This window comes from Lichenostomus cassidix, chromosome 14 (genome assembly GCF_008360975.1).
Source record: "Lichenostomus cassidix isolate B80296 chromosome 14, HeHo_3.0, whole genome shotgun sequence".
Lineage (NCBI taxonomy): Eukaryota > Metazoa > Chordata > Aves > Passeriformes > Meliphagidae > Lichenostomus > Lichenostomus cassidix.
The window spans coordinates 9,544,480-9,560,323 of NC_139495.1; the positions used below are offsets into that span (position 1 = coordinate 9,544,480).

Here is a 15,844-nt window from a genome sequence, read left to right on the forward strand (position 1 = left end):
TGAGAGCGCAAACTGAGTAGGTACTGATTTCCCAGTAAGTCTGTCTTTGTCATTGGTACTGCCAGTTCCCACAATCCTAGCATTCCCAGGCCATCAGTCAGTGTCTACAAGGAACAATTTTCAAATATTAAAGCATGTGAAAAGACATACAAGCCAAAACTCAGAGATCTCTAGGGACTGTGACCTCTTAAATGGAATATATTCTGACATTTTCACAGGCTACATGAAAGAATTCCAGCAGGGTCATTCCATTTGGTAAACTTCTAAACAAACATTCCATCATTTTAGTTTGATTTATAGATATTATTTTTTTTAATTATCTGCTTATTGTGAAGAGATTAACACAAGAGACATGACCTGTGACTGACTCAAGGCATCTGGTATATATGAAATCCTGTTTGAGGGCTTGGCATTTGAATGATTACAGGAGATAGAGAAAGCATGTTTTCCTTTAAAGAGATCACTTGATCAAACTGTCTTATTCTGACCTTTTTTCTTGAAATTCCTTGTGCATAACTGAATGCATAGCTTGAAAAGAATGTTGAGTTAATTTTAAATTCCATTGTATAATTGCTGTAAGTTGTTAGAACTAAATCCTAGCTGCAGATGTTATCATTGAAGTGTCAGCTTGTGACAGTTACTACAAGAAGGTAACATGGGACAAACAGAACTGGTAATTGCTGGGCAGCACTTATTACAGGCACCTTTTACAAATCATAGGTAGCACAGTGGACAACTAAATATTGTCCTCTAAAGGATTTATATGTATGCAGTTAAATGTAGATCTGTATACTTAAACTTACACAAAAATACATATTTTTATGTACTTTATATACACACTTTAAAAATATTTATTAATTTAGATGTGTATATGGGCAAGACCAAATGGAGGGTAGTTTTCATTAAAGCAGTGAACACTGCCAACATATGTCCTCCCTTAAAAGGAATTTGTGTGGGTTTTAGTGGGAGAAGAGAAGTAGAACATGCAGACTTATAAATTTGACATCACTGTAAGTGTTTGGTATTTTTCTGGGAAGAGTGACTGAGGTAGATGGTGACCATTATTTGCATTGTTTGGGTCTTTGTTGCCACAGTAGTGGAGAATATAGGCAGAATGGAACCCCTGAAACAAAAACCCTTATTAACTGTTTGAAGCAATGTTCTTAATGTTTATAGACGTAATAAAATAAATTATAAGAGGGGTTATATAAACTAATGCTTTAGATTGTGTAGTCAGAGCACTATTGTCCTATGTGAAGAAATTATTACACCATGATCAAGAACTAGATTATCCTAACACAATATAAAGCAACAAGATATTCATCAAGGTGTATTTAAAGCCAATGTGAAATAGATGTTGGAGTAATTAGGCCTTTTTCCCACTTGAAAACGTTATTGTGGTAGTGAAAGACTTTAAATACCCGAGTGGGTTGGGTTTGGTTTGGTTTTGTTTTTCTTTTTGATGGGTTTGTAAAGGAATGAGTTCCATATGATGTGAAGAGTTGGAATGTACTGTTAAAGCAATTGTTGCTTAGTAACTTGATGTTTAATAAGGTTGTGAAGTGGCTCCCAGTCAGTGATGTCACTCAGCAGATCACTGATACTTCACCCAGATAAGGGGTCTGGTGTGAGTGGCAGACAGGCAGGCACTGGAGAGGTACTGTGGGGCTGCATTGCTTCTGCCTGTACTTGGGATTTTGGTTAATATCTACTAGACACTTTCACTCTTAAAATAACACCTTTTCTGTAGGCTGAAGTTTGGCAGAACAGTTGGAAGTCTGTGTTGCAGAAGAATGGAAGGAACAATCGCTGATGACCTTAGATGTAAAGCAAACGTTTATGAAAAACTTGTGCAATACATTGCTACTAAATGAGATGTTACTGGATTCTGGTTTGTGAAACTGACAGAGATGTTCCATTCTGAGGCCTTTTTTCTTCATTTCACCCACTCTAATGCAATATTTTCAATTTAAATTGAAATTCAAATGAGAGGTACTTCTGCCCTCCGAAGATAATGCAAATAATAACAGATTTAATTTTCATTGAAACCAAGAGCTTGTTGTGTGTCTTCTACTTCAGCCTCTGGTTTTGATACACTGATGCTGTTTGTAATGGGGGACCTGCTCATGACACCTTTGAACACCTGGCTATTGGTAGTCAGCAGGTGAATTTAGTACTGGAATGTGCTAGCAGTGTTTCTGTTCCTTCGAGTGCAGTTCTCATAAGAACATGCACTTTTCCCATGTTGCAGTGTTGTGGAGCTGGGAGTTGTGAGATGCCCCCAGGTACCTGTGAAATTGTCTTGAGATTTAGACTTTTCCAACAGACATGTTGAGCTGATGATTAGTTTTTCTTTGAAGCCTTATCACTAAAAATACAAGAACTATATTGTTGCTCACTCAAGTAACCAGTATAACCAAGTTATCAATTGAGCTTGGATTAATGTATATTCAAGACTGCTGGGAAAACAAGAGGTTGTTGGAATAGGAATACTTTTTCCTTTTACTTTATGATAGGGGAGATAAATGTTATTTTTCATGCAGGGATTTAAGATAAACTTTTGCCTGAGAAGAATATCCAGACATTCTCAATATTCACAGTAAACTGAATCTCAGAACTATTTTCTTCTTTGAAGACATCTATTCTTTGTCTTCATTTGTTATGTCTGTCCCCACCCAACTATTCAATATTATATAGCATTTATTGGCAATGGCAGTATTTGGTTACATGAAAAATACACAGCATCATTTTGAACATTCATCTCTCCTAGTCTGTACAAGAATTTCCTCATTCTTATTTTCCATAAATTCTGTGATTCCTGCTTTTATTACTAAAGGTTTTTGCAAATTACTGTTGAGATTTTGATCAGACTTCTTAAAGGCCTTTTAAAATACTCGTTTTGATGTTAAATTTGTATTAAACTAAGAGGTGAACTTGAAGCAAAATACTAGGCATAAGTCCAAGTGGCTGAGGCAAAAGCACATTGATCTGCTGTGAAGTGGATATCCTTAGAAAGGAGGAGTGGATAGCATGAACTCCTGGCTAAACTTATCTTTCTGAACAAGAGAAATGCTCCTGCAGGCTTGAACTGCTCCCATACAGCTAACTCCCAGCCAGTTACTGTGATCAGCATTCACCTGAGCACTGGCACTCTCAATTAATATAAAGCACTAGCAACAGACAGGAATGGATAGAACTTCCTTAGGAATACAATGTTTGAAGGAAAATGTCTTATTCTGGGTTCTTTAATTACACACTTCCTCATTAAAGCATGGAATCTTTCAAATTTCAAAATACTCTGTTTTCTGAATCATTGTGAAATCAGTTCAGAATGTGTGAAGTGCACCGTGCCCTTCCCATAAAACAATTGCTGCTGTTATATATTGTTGCACTGTTAGAATATAGTTTGTCCATCCAAACTGTTAACTTCTCTCTTGGTACAAGACAAATGTGCTTATAATGTGTTCTGTCTCTTAAGTGTGTAAGATTCTGTTTATTGACTTTGTCAGAGTTTAATATATGTTTAAGTTTGGGCAGTATGTGTTTGTAATCTGCTTGAGTTTTTATTTTCTGAATGTGTGGAGTTTCTCAACAGTGATTTTGTTTCTTATGCACGGTAAGTGTTCAGCTGCAGGCAGTGAGGAAGTTGATTTGATTTATGAAGGAGCTTTTCCACAGTAGGTTTTTTTCTTCTGTTTAGTAAAAATCACTGCAAAAGCAAATGTATTGGAATAGTCTGTAGCTTGTTTTTAGGCAAAACATAATTTAAGATGATCATTTTTGTACAAATGATGTGCAAACAACTGATTTTTAGGCTGGGAGAGTGGCCTCAAATCATTCATGCTGCAAAGAGATTTTTGCCTGTATTGTCAGCTTGTTACATGTCAAGAAGTTGATAAAGCCTGATGAGCTCACGCCTCTTTTGAGTCTGCATTTCTGAGGAGATCTAGGTCTCCCTTCTCCCAGCAGTAGGGAAACAGGGAGAGGCTTCCAAATGCTGCTGGCTGGGTCAGGCAGCTTCACACCCCGTGGTATCAGTTGCCCTGGGAGTGCACTGTCAAGGTGAAGAGTCAGTGCTGAGTGACTGAGTTGTGAAAAGAGCCAAAGAGGAAAGATGGGGTTTTTTTCCTAGATTCCACTTTTCAAAATTCTGTATTGGGTGTTTGTGATTGTTTACAGATCTTTTCAAATCTGATTCTATGGAAATGGAACAGTTTTTCAGAATGGAGATATCCTTTATAATTTCAGGCTGAAAGATTTAAAATACAAAGTAGAGGTGTGGAAAATGTGTCCAACGATAGCATTTTGAGGCCAAAGGGAAGGGAAAATACACCTGCCAGAATTACTAGTTGACATGTAGTGACTACTTAATGTTATGTATAGTTTATTTTCTCTAAGTACAGGAAATTAAATGCAGGTTCATCTGCTGTTCCCTCATGGCCAATGCCAGCCAGATAATTAGAGGGGATCCATTTCCCTGAAATCTTCCAGGTTGACACTGAAGTTGATGACTCATGTAAGATAAATGGAATATGCTGCAGAGAATGGCAGATCAGAAGCTGTGGGAGGAAACACTCCTGAAACTGCTGGGAATAATGAGATGTGTAACTAATGCAAAAAGGAAAATAACAAAATACTCGGGGCTTAGATATTTACAACAAGGAACAGAATCTCTCATACTGCAAGGAAAGGCATAGAAAAAATCACTGGTTTTCCCAGTTACCTCTGCTAGATAAATGTCTCTGAAACCAGACCTGGGGTTGGGGTGGGTGGGAAGGTTCCTTAACATAACTTTTTCAAATGCCACTATGCAGCTTTGTTTACTGGTGAAACTTAATGAGTAATGAATGTGCCGGTCAGGCAAAGATGAAGTATTTCTGCTGCCTGCAGCAGTGTTCCGAGGAGTGGGGGCAGGGAGAAGGAAGGGGGGAAAGAGAGAGAGCCCTCAGCAGTAGTTTGTCTTAGGTATCAGCGAATGCTGCTCCAGCAACTGCTGGATTTATTTTTAACCGCTTGACTCATTCTTTGTCAGATGATTGACCAGCGAGCTGCATATTGAAACACCAATGTGCAGAGGAAGCGAGCGTAACTGAAGGCAGAGGGGGAGTGGCTGTCTGGGAAGAGAGGTGGGCTTTGGGAGTTGTGCTTCCCATGCTCCGTGCCCGCCGGGAGAGCGGCTGCAGGCTCGCAGCGGCAGCGCCATGGGCGGCGCGGCGCGGGGGCTGCTGCCGTAGGACAGCGCTGCGGGGCCGTGAGCGGGACCGCGCTGCACCGCCCGCCACCGCGGCCTGGGCTTTTTCTCTGCTGGATGCTGCCATTCTAAAGGATTCTCACCATGATCGACAGCTCCAAGAAACAGCAGCAGGGCTTCTCCGAGATTTTACCGGCAGGAGATCTTAAGCCCCTGAAGGAGAAGGAATGCCTTGAGGTGAACAGCCAGAAAAGTCTCAAGGAAGGTCAGTCACTTGCTGGTTGGGGGACAGAATGCAGAAGTCCTGGGCACATTCAGTTCACCACCATGTGTGGTGTAATGCTGTAGGGCAGGAAGAGTTATTGTACATTAATGAGGTATTGTTTTTCTTCTTTTAAAAAAACCTCTAAAAGCTGAATGCAAATTTTACCTGAGACTGTGATAATAATGATGATGATAGCTTGATAGGAATGGTAGTATGAAGAAAAATGAGCGGTCAAGTAGTCTTTTCAGAGTATCATTTAGTGCTGAATTAATGAAGGACTCTGAAATTGTCCTGTAAATATTGCACAAAGTACTTCAACATGTCACTATTGAAATAAATATAATGAAATAAACGTGATTAAATATGGCATGTCAAAATAAAACCGTACAAACCTTTAGTATTAGACATATTGCTACCTCATTTTCAATAGCTTTTCTCAGCTCTTGTCTTTCTTTGAATTCCCTTCTCCCCTCATACTTCAAAATAGATTTGATTCTGTTTTTGAGACATGTGCTCTTCAAACCACATTATGTCTTTCTAAATGATTGGATTTAAATTATGCATTAAATTGATAAAATGTACAGGCATTAGTTTGTAAAACAGCAATAGTCTGAGACTATTTGGAACATCATCTAAAGCTGACAAATAGAAATATATGAGATTCATTTAAAGTAATCTCTGTTGGGCTGAGGCAATAATGCTGCTGAGACAGGGAAATTGTCTTACTCCTGGCAGGCAGGATTCTTCCAGCTGGCCTGGGGGCAGGAGGAGAAGGAAGAGACCTCTGGAGGTCAGCTGCCAGCCCTGCCCAGAGCGCTCTGATACTGGTGTGAGTTAACACACCAGGCTCTTGCAGCCCTGGGCTCAACTCCAGCTTCTTAATCAATCAGACACAAACTGTATTTGTAGTAGCCAAAATTCTTGCTTTACTTTTACAGCACTCTGCCTTTGCTTTTCCTCCAGATATGTCTGGATTGTCTGGTGATTCAGAGATTTTTCCCTTGGTGTGGTGGCAAGACTTCTACATGATATTTTGCCTTTCTCAGAATTTAAATGCTGGCTTTGTTTGGGGGTTTTGTTGATTTATTTTTAAATTTCTACCTTAATAATGTTTAAAATGGCAAAAAGATAGCCTACATTCACTATTAAATTCAGTAGCTAACAGTTTAAAAACCCCATTACTTTGCTTTAAGTTAGAGCTAGAGAAAACACTATTTTTATGTAATGTACTGATACCAAAGGGTATCAAAGGTCTGTTATTGATTAGAAAGGAAAGAAGTTGAGTGTAACTGCATGTGGCAGTGGCTGAGAGAACAGTTTTGCTTCCTTTGTGGCAGGAAAGTACTGCCTGGGAGACAGTGACTGAAAGAAAGGGCCAGCAGTGGTCTCTTTTTTGTGATGTCTTTGCAACTCGGAACAGGCCCAGTTAAAGCTGGCCCTGCTGCTGCTGAGGCGCTGGGGACAACAGCGAGAAAAAGAAGCGAGGAAGTTCAGAGGGACAGAGGAGTGGGCAGTGCTGTAGAGAAACAAAACCAGTCTAGGGTACCAAGAAATAAAGAGGAGAAAAACATGGCAAAACGCAGCATGGTGGGTAGTGTAGGTGGGCTAATGAGTAAGCACGGTAATGATTATCTTCAGGCCTCTTCAAGCACGTCAGTTAAGTAGAAAGTGGATGAAAGGATGTACATTACAGTAATGATGGTCTGTCAGAGTAGCAAAAAACCTGCAATTATGGGACACTCTGCCAGTCTAAATTCATGAATATTTTAGAGCTTAAATTATTCAGTGCATAAAAGAAGATATAATTGTTTTCCATAATCACTGTCTTTGCTTCCTTTTATGTGTTTTAGTACCTGTTCTCCGTTTTCACTTTTCCCCAGTGAATATTGCTTATCCTTTTATCTCTCCCAGGTTTGGCAATGTAATGATTAAAATAATGAACCTCTTCTTGAGAGTTTGACTGACTACAGGATCTCCTCTTCCAGTCTTTCCCCCTTCTAAGGCTTAGAAAAACAGTAATTTTCTTTCTTGTGGTATATAGAATGAATTATTGAAAACACTTCAAATCTGCTTGATTTACATCTAGAGAGACTAAAACACAGCTTCACCTTTCCAGTTTATAATGTTATGAAATATGTAGTTCAGGTATTTTATAGATTTTTAAAAATTCAGTTGCAGTTGTTAGTTTAATCCTATTTAAATAATAAGAAAACTTATTTTACTGAATAGTACATTCTGAATTAACTTGTGCCATTCTGTAGCTCTTTTTTCTTTTCTCTCCTCTTTTCTCCTCCTTTTTTTTTGCCTTTAAGTGATATGGCTGGTTTTGCCACATGAATGCTCAAATGTTTTTTCTTAGCACACAAAAATACTTAGAAATATTATATGCAAATTGTTAAACCTGCAAAAATTAAAAATGCAATTGTATTGGCAAACCCAGATGAAGTATGTAGAGATCCAGTAATTCAAAAGGTGCCTTTGTTTCCTAGTCTACTTTGCACAGGTTTGATAAGTTTAAAAATCCTGAGATAGTACAGTGCTTATTTCAGCAATGAGTACCTTAAGAGAATTGTTGGGTGCAATTCTTTTTTTATCCCTTATTTCTTTATAAGGAAAGAGACTTTTGATAGAAACAAAAACCCCAACACTGTCTTCAACAAATCAATATTAAGGACATTAGCAGTTTACATTGTAAAGCTGAGGTTTTTTCTTTGCTTAGGCTACTGATAGACGTTATAGCATCCTGTAGCTTGGGAGGAAATCCTCTTAATCACCTTACTTTATTGTAAACAGCTCAGATGTTATTGTTGCATATTGCCATTTTGGTGAAAACAGTTCATTCTTTTATCTGCCTTACCAAAATTACCTTTTGTATGAGCAAGGAACAAAGATATTTTCTGTCTCTGAGGCCAACCACACAGTGCTAACTAAATAGCTTTTTCAAAAATTCCTGTACCATTGACTGTACCTCCTGCAGCATCTTGTAGCACTGTCAAGTAAGTGACTAAAACATTTGGAAAATTCAAGCAAAAAGCCTTAAATGTGTGTACAGTTACTAAGGAAGATTCAGTGTCATCAAACAATGCATGTAATAGGAACTATAAATATATCTGGACGGCAGATTGAAAGGTTTCTTACAGCAGTGGAGAGAGTTGAGTAAGTCTTGCTTTGTACCCTAAATTGTTTCAGTATAGAGATGGATGAGCTCTATCACCATGTAGAACTCTTGAAGACACAGTATTACATTCGTGAAACAGATCAGTGTGATGCCATCTTAAGTGGGATTTAAAAGGAGGTTGGATCCCAGTTTGTTTGCACCATATTTTTCGTATGATAATCTGAGCTTCAGTTACCAGTTGCCTGCAGGTTACTCTAAATTAAAAAAAAACAAACAAACAAAAAAAAAACCCCAAAACAGCCAGGAAGGAAATTTTGTTTCCACCTTGTAATATAATTTCTTTCCCGGATTTGTTTTGCATTTTAAATTTACTGGTTTGTGAGGAACTGGACATTGGCAAATGCTGGAAACAGGATACTGGGGGGAATGAGTGGATTTTTCAGGTGCGCACTGGAATTGTCTTTGTGTTGCCTGAGTAGCAGATTACCAGGTGTAGTCAGGAAGGACTTCTTCCCCTCATCCCTTGCAATCAAATCCATGTTGCATGGGAATTGTTTATTCAACAGACTTCCTGCTATTGCTGGCATGTGAGTATTGATGATACTCTTGACCTCTTCTGCTCTCCTGTGCTGGCATGATAAAGATTCTGCTGTTGGTTTGCTGGGTTGCTTGGTTGGTTTGGGTTTTTTAATAAAGAAAAAGCTCTTAAGTTGTGTTATCTGGTGTCTAGAGATGTTTTTAGGACCCCTTGTCAGTGGTAGTCCATCAGGTATATTTCTTGAGACACAGATAATGAGAAAAATACTGGCGAAAGAAATGTTATTCCTTTGTTAATAAAGGAAACACTGTAAATTCTATATACTGATCCTGTGAGGCTGTGCTAAGCTCACCATAAACAGTCTCTTTAATGTCAGTGGGATAATTGTGTGTTGTAAAAGTAAATCAGCAGATATTCCACAGCATTTTCTTCTTCAATGTAGCACTTCAATGAATAATAAATATATTGTAATACCATTATAATAAACACACGCTTAATTATTTCAATAAACCAAGACCACAATGTATTAATTTGATTTTGTATGTAATCTGTATACAATTAGAAGATGATGGTGGCTAACCAAGAGTTTTTAAAAAACTTGCTATGGCAACTCTAAGATTTCTTGAAGTTTTTGTGAAAGGTTAGGATTAGGATTGCTGCTGCCAAGAGCAGGTGTATTCCCATCCAGCCCTGCCCTGCTTACTGCCAGCTTCTTTCTTGTGTTGGCATTAGGAGTTACGTGGCCCCAAAGTGAGCAGGGTCAGTGCCCAGGTAAGACTGAAGAGCACTTACTTCCTGGTGCTGGTTCACAGCCAGGCCAGAGCACAGACCTGACAGGAGGCATCTCTGCCAGCGTGGAAGCAGCAGGAGCAGCTGGCATTGAAGGGAGGAACAGACCATTGGCTTTTCATCAGTAGTCCTGTATTAGATCATACTGAGTTATGAAACCATGCTCTCAAACCACTGTCTGCTTTGCTGCTGTGCTGGGGGATTCTCCTTTCTTGTCACATCCAACACAACACATGTGAACCTCAGCCTCTAGTGCAGAGTCCTCCCTCATGCAGCAACTTCAGCATCCCTGTGAGCCACTGGACTCACCCACTGAGCATCTGCAGAGTGTGGTGCTGGCTGTGGAGCAGAGTTGACTCAATACCATTGCTTACATCCCCGTTTGCAATCAGGCCGCTCAGTGTCAAACCACCTTCCTCTGTTTTGAATTAATGTGTAATCTCCTGAGTTGGAGAATCTGCTTGGGTGTGCATTTTGTTTGCTGTGCCTAGGAATACCATGGACAATGGAGGGGGCTTGGCTGGAAATCATCTGTCATCATTCAATGCAATATACTCCAAATTATCACAAAGGAAGTCATAGTAGATGTAGAATTTAAACTCAAGTTTCATGAGTCCCTTGACAGTACATTTTTTGGCTAATACTAGTATTTAAGGAAATGCAGATTATTTTTTTAAAAATCAGAAGACTGTACTAATCAGAGGAATACTTGCAGATTTACAAAATGTTATTGTTAATATACTTAGATTATGCAATCTGACAGAAATTGGAAATAAAAGCTTTAGTGTATTGAGTCTTTTTGCTTGAGATGGTCATGATTATTCTCATTTTAAAGATGCAAACAGAATTGAAGTATAAAGTGAAAAGTATAGATTTTGCTTTTTATATGACCATGCATATATATATTCATCCCAGCAGACATCCCAGTAATTTGTTTGGAGGCTTGTGTATGTTCTGGCTTGTTTCTAAGCAACATGTTCCATAGCAATAGGATACAATACAGATTGTCCTATATCCTAGTCATTTAAGCCTCTCAGCTAATAATATTGTTATAGTTCATATGTTTGTTTGAAATACTGAGTTTAAATGGAGCTCTCTTTGCCGTCTGGGTTTTCATTTTCTGTTTTCAGGGGATACTGTTACTGCTGGCAGCACTTACCTGAGCATCAGCACTGATACATACAAAAGCTTTAAATCACAGTGCTATCATTTAAGAGATTTGCAGGTCCTCCAGGGCTTCCCTCCAGAATTCTGAAAAGATTAGCTGAAATGGCCCTCAGTAGTCTCCTCTCACATACTTTACATTTATCCAGTACATTTCTAAGCTAAAATTGAAGTATGACTGAATAATTGCTTAAAATGAGTATGCAAAAGATCTATTTCACTTTTCTTAATTATATTGGATATAGCCTTAGCAGAAAAGTCACTTATATAATAATGGAAAAAAGAACATTAAAATTGTATAACAAATAAATAAGGGTATTTTTTAACAAAAACAAGTTAAACTAAGTAAAATATTTCCTTTTTTAAATTAAATCCTGGCATACATGGAAATTTTGAAGACTGAACCCAGTATAACATAATCACTCATGATTAGATGATGTCTGATATTTTTGACTAGATGAACTGGTGATGAATTATTTTTGTTTTAAAATTGAGAGCATATAACATACTGTATTACCATCTTCAGGCTGACGGGGAACGAATGCCACAATTTTAAATGCATTTTATTTTTTAATGCTGTTCAAATTATGTAGAATCACTTCCAACAGGTAGCTATTTTCATGGTTTTCCCTCCTCTCCTTCTTTGACATGCCATATAAATGAAGTGAACATTATATTAACAAATTTCTGACTTTGGACTGGTGGAATGTGTAATGCCATGTGCAAACGATCATGTTCCATAACCTCCCTGAAATATGCACCTTGCCTATCACCTGCTCTTTTACCTACTATACAAAACATACTTTCTGCTTTTTTTTAATTCATAGAACAAATACTAGTAAGAAAGATTAGCCATTTTTTTATAAATAGAGTACAATACCTCATAGAGTTGAGGGAGAAATAGTCACAACTCAGGAGAAAGCAAAAGCTATCCCTGGAAGATTAACCCAGTGTAAAATTATGGTGTTCAGAAAATGAAAACTTTGGAGTGCAAGCAAACGGGGTTTAGGATGCAGGGTAACAGCTGCAGGACACAGAGTACTCAGTACTGCAGCTTTGCAGTTTTGGAACTCCTGCCCTGTGAAGCTGGCCCACAGTTCCAGGACAAAGCTGATGTTCTGATCACTCCTGCAGTTCACCTACATCTGATGAAATTCTCAGCTCTACTTCACTGCCACCCTGCAGGTGACACACCCGTGTTAAGGATACAGCTGTCCCAGGGGCAGCTCTGTGCCCATCAGCAGTGCCCCGGTGCCCCTACAGCGCCTGCTGGAGCCTCTGCCCTCTGTGCTTCGGCCTCAGCGTCTGAGAGGCACCGGCTGCAGAAAAGCTGTTTGAAGCTGGCAGAAAGAAACGGAGGCTTTCAGTGTAACAGCTTTGCAGTTAAAGGAAACGGCCGTGTTTCCAGCACTGTCTGTTTCCATGGCAGCCAGCCTAGCAGCCTGCGCTGGAGTTTCTGCCGCTCTTGGAAATTTCCAAGGGGGTATACAGGAATGTTGGACATTATATTTTCTCATTTTTACTTGCAGTTTTAAGGTTTTAAAAAGCTAATATCGACTGGATTTTAACTTTGAGAGAAAGAATGAGATTATTATGTACAGAACATTAAAAAAAATCTTGATGTGTTTTTCTTCTTGCTGCCGTTTGAAAGGACTGTGTGGTGTCTGCTGGACCCCTTGTCCACGGTGGAGTGTTTATTACAGCTGTAACTGGGAAATGGCAACAACTATTTGCTGTTTCATAGTACCTTCTATAAATTAAATTTGATCTTAAATTAATAGGCTATGTAATGAACTGTGTTAGATGTGGAATTATTAGTCCTGGAACTGTGCGTAGTATGTGTTCTGTTCTTTGTCAAGGCAAGAAGCAGTGGTGAAAGCTTGTCAATCAGTGTAGATAGCATTGTTCCTGCAGGACAACTACGAATTTATTTTTGGCCTCTTTACATTCCAGTGCTTGTGATTATGTAGTACTACTTTGACACTGCTCTTCTATAGGATACACATTACAGATTCATAACAGGAATCACTTGCTCAGCTCTGATAAAAGCTGTTTGTTCTAGGCGATTTAATAATACACTTTATTTCACTCATTCTGCCATTCACAGCAAGTAAGACGTGCCTGCACCGCTGTGTTTCCTGCCCTCCCAAGGGTTTACACAGAACGTGCTGTGTCTCCTCAAGTGCCTGTTTGTGCACTTCTGCTTTCACCCCCTCCGTGCACTTCAGCAGGAGATTGAGAGCTGCTGATTCTGGTTATCCTCAGTGTCTGTGCCTTTAGGGTGAACCTGAGCAGGATTCACTGGGTGAGAACAGGGGCCATTGGCTTTATAAACGTTACTGCTTTACAGAAACACACTTCCACACAATCAGGTACATTGGTTAACGGATGACCTCTCCTTTCTGCACCACCATCTCCATTCCCTGGCTTAGAGAAGTGTCGATTCCCTGGTGTGCTAACACTGGAAGGAGCTTTAAGTGTTGGAGCACCAGCCTCTGGCACTCAGCTTTTCAGCTGGCAAAAAATCTGCACCTCCAGTGCAGTCACAAGACTTCTGCTGACTCTGAGAGTCAGATAACCAGATGTTCTTACTGTGAGGAGGGATTATGCTTTTTTGTTTTGTCAGTAAGTATTAAATAAGCTATCCAAGCTTTAACAATCATTTTATTCACTTAAGAAAACACATGGAAATTTTGGAATCTCTCCACCTGGTGTTCAAGTGTTAAAATCATACACTTACTTGAAAACAAAAAAGAATATCCTCCCTTCTCCCTCAGTCAAAGCAGGAGTTTGACTGACCTCTCTGTGCATGGCTTTTATTCAGAAGCAGTTCACAGACAATTTTTAGAGTTGCAGTGGTGTGAAGGAGGATTCCTGCCAGATAACATGAAGTGCAAAATATTTGTTCTGTCTTTTAGCAACTACATTTGCTCAGTGGTGTTAACATAGCCTTTCTTTTGCACATGTACTTTAAATAGGAGGAACGATATTAACAATGTTAATAGCATGTTAACATATCTAAATATTTGTTTATTTTGGACCTTTATTTTGGAGATCACCTATGATTTTAGATGTTATGTAGGTAACTGCCTGATTTTAAAAGTGTAAAAGTGAAAGGTAAACTATTTGGCAGCAAGCTAAATGGATTTACCCTGATAAGAACCATCTGTTAAACACAGTGTTTGAGTAAGTACCATCACAAGGGGAGCTTTGCTTTGTAGTACCTACAGCTCTTGTCTTTTGAATCCTCCCTTCCCCAGATTCCATGATGGTTTGTCTGTAAACAGTTCTTTGAGATAAAGGGGGGAGGGGGAAGAAGGAAAGAAGAATCCCAACCCATACTAGAACAAATAGTAAAATGTGTATATATATATATATATATATAATATTTGGGTAATGCTTCAGTGGTTTCTAGATTTTTTAGGCTGTGTCCTCTTATCTCATCCAACTTTACTAGATTTACTACTTTGTATGTTACTGACTGTTCTAGAAATCTTTTGCTATATAGATTTCCATATATATGATAAGCAAAGTCTGTATTAGCTTTAATTACATTAGATTTAAAACAACCTGCATTCTATTCTAGATAGTTTCTCACAGAAATAAATGAGCAATTCTTTGCCATAAGTGCAATTCTCAGATGGTTCATCCTTGTCTTTGAAGAGAATTTAATCATATTTTCCTTATTGAAAACGTGTGATTTAGTTTCCATGGCTCCCATCCTCCTATCTCACTGGCTGTTCTTTGAGCTGCTTCTTGTGAGTCCCCATTTCCTTCTGAGCTTTTCACCAGCCTCATTCCTGCTCCCTTCCTTTATACCCACTTCAGGGTCACCTCCAGTGTAAAGATACACATTTGTCTGTAACTACAGAGACAATGGAAGGGTCACTCCTGCCTGGAGTGTGACCACCTGCTCTGATACCCAGACCCACGTGTGCTCTGACTGCATGAAGTTATTCAACTCACAGACAGCTGGTACTATTTCTTCCTTAGAAACAGCTCTGCTTTTTACTTTGTGTCACTGTAAGGGCTGAAAGTATTTTAGATCCTCTAGATCTTTTTATCTCTTTTGTAAAGATATCAATATTGGCTTTTTTTCTGATGGATTTGCTTTGGAAAAGCAAAACCTTTTTAGCTTTCCAGCTTTTAAAAGTAATATATTTAGGGTCTTTATTAACACTTGCTTTCTATTTGAAAATTTTCTTTTCTTTAATAATGCATTCAACTGCTCAATATTTATCTTTTGAAAAAGTTTAAGCACCAAACTGTTTTTTAACCTTAGTTTTGGAGCTGATTGCAAAAGCAAACATCTGGTTTTCATCCAGCTTTGTTTCTGTTTAACCTCCTTGCTCTGGTCAAGTCAAAATCTTCAGTTAATTTCTTACACCATCTTTCTAAATATGAGTCATTTCTTCTTTAGCATTCCCCCTGCAGTGCTTCCCTATTAGTCATGCCACAGGCTGTCCTTTCCTTATTATGTAATATATAAGTTCATGATATTTTTTAGTAAGGAATAATTACATGTTCTGTATCTTCTATATCTCTCATTTTCTCAATTTTCCCATTGTTTTTATGACTTGTCCAGACACAGATGGGACAACTTCAAAACCCTCCCTTATTGCTTTGTAATGCCAAGTGTAGATTAACAGATGATGGGCAGATAAGTAATGTTATGAGAAACAAGAATGGTTTGTTACATGTTTTTGTTAAACAAAGATGCATATGTGAGCACATAAGATTTATGTGCAGGTACATTCTTACTGTTCTTCTCTCCCTTCT

General features: G+C 38.6%; 1 protein-coding gene and 1 long non-coding RNA gene across 12 annotated transcripts in view; one reads left to right on the top strand and one right to left on the bottom strand.

Annotated features, from left to right (window-relative positions):
• The window catches only part of LOC146430825 (uncharacterized), a 107,277-nt gene that overhangs the window by 16,293 nt on the left and 75,140 nt on the right, over positions 1-15,844 (bottom strand). Inside the window, exon 14 of one of the 9 annotated variants that reach the window (XR_014855130.1) lies at positions 5,423-5,533. The exons of 7 other annotated variants lie outside the window; for them this stretch is intronic. This is a non-coding gene — a long non-coding RNA (uncharacterized LOC146430825). Of the gene's footprint in view, positions 1-5,422; positions 5,748-15,844 lie in introns of those variants that run through there. One more of the 9 variants, XR_014855129.1, reaches the window with a different exon arrangement.
• The window catches only part of MRTFB (myocardin related transcription factor B), a 51,470-nt gene that overhangs the window by 4,579 nt on the left and 31,047 nt on the right, over positions 1-15,844 (top strand). Inside the window, exon 1 of one of the 3 annotated variants that reach the window (XM_085074822.1) lies at positions 5,316-5,456. The exons of the other annotated variants lie outside the window; for them this stretch is intronic. Coding sequence (XP_084930948.1) covers positions 5,336-5,456 — 121 coding nt within the window. The 5' untranslated portion in view covers positions 5,316-5,335. Of the gene's footprint in view, positions 1-5,315; positions 5,457-15,844 lie in introns of those variants that run through there. 3 annotated transcript variants of the gene reach the window in all.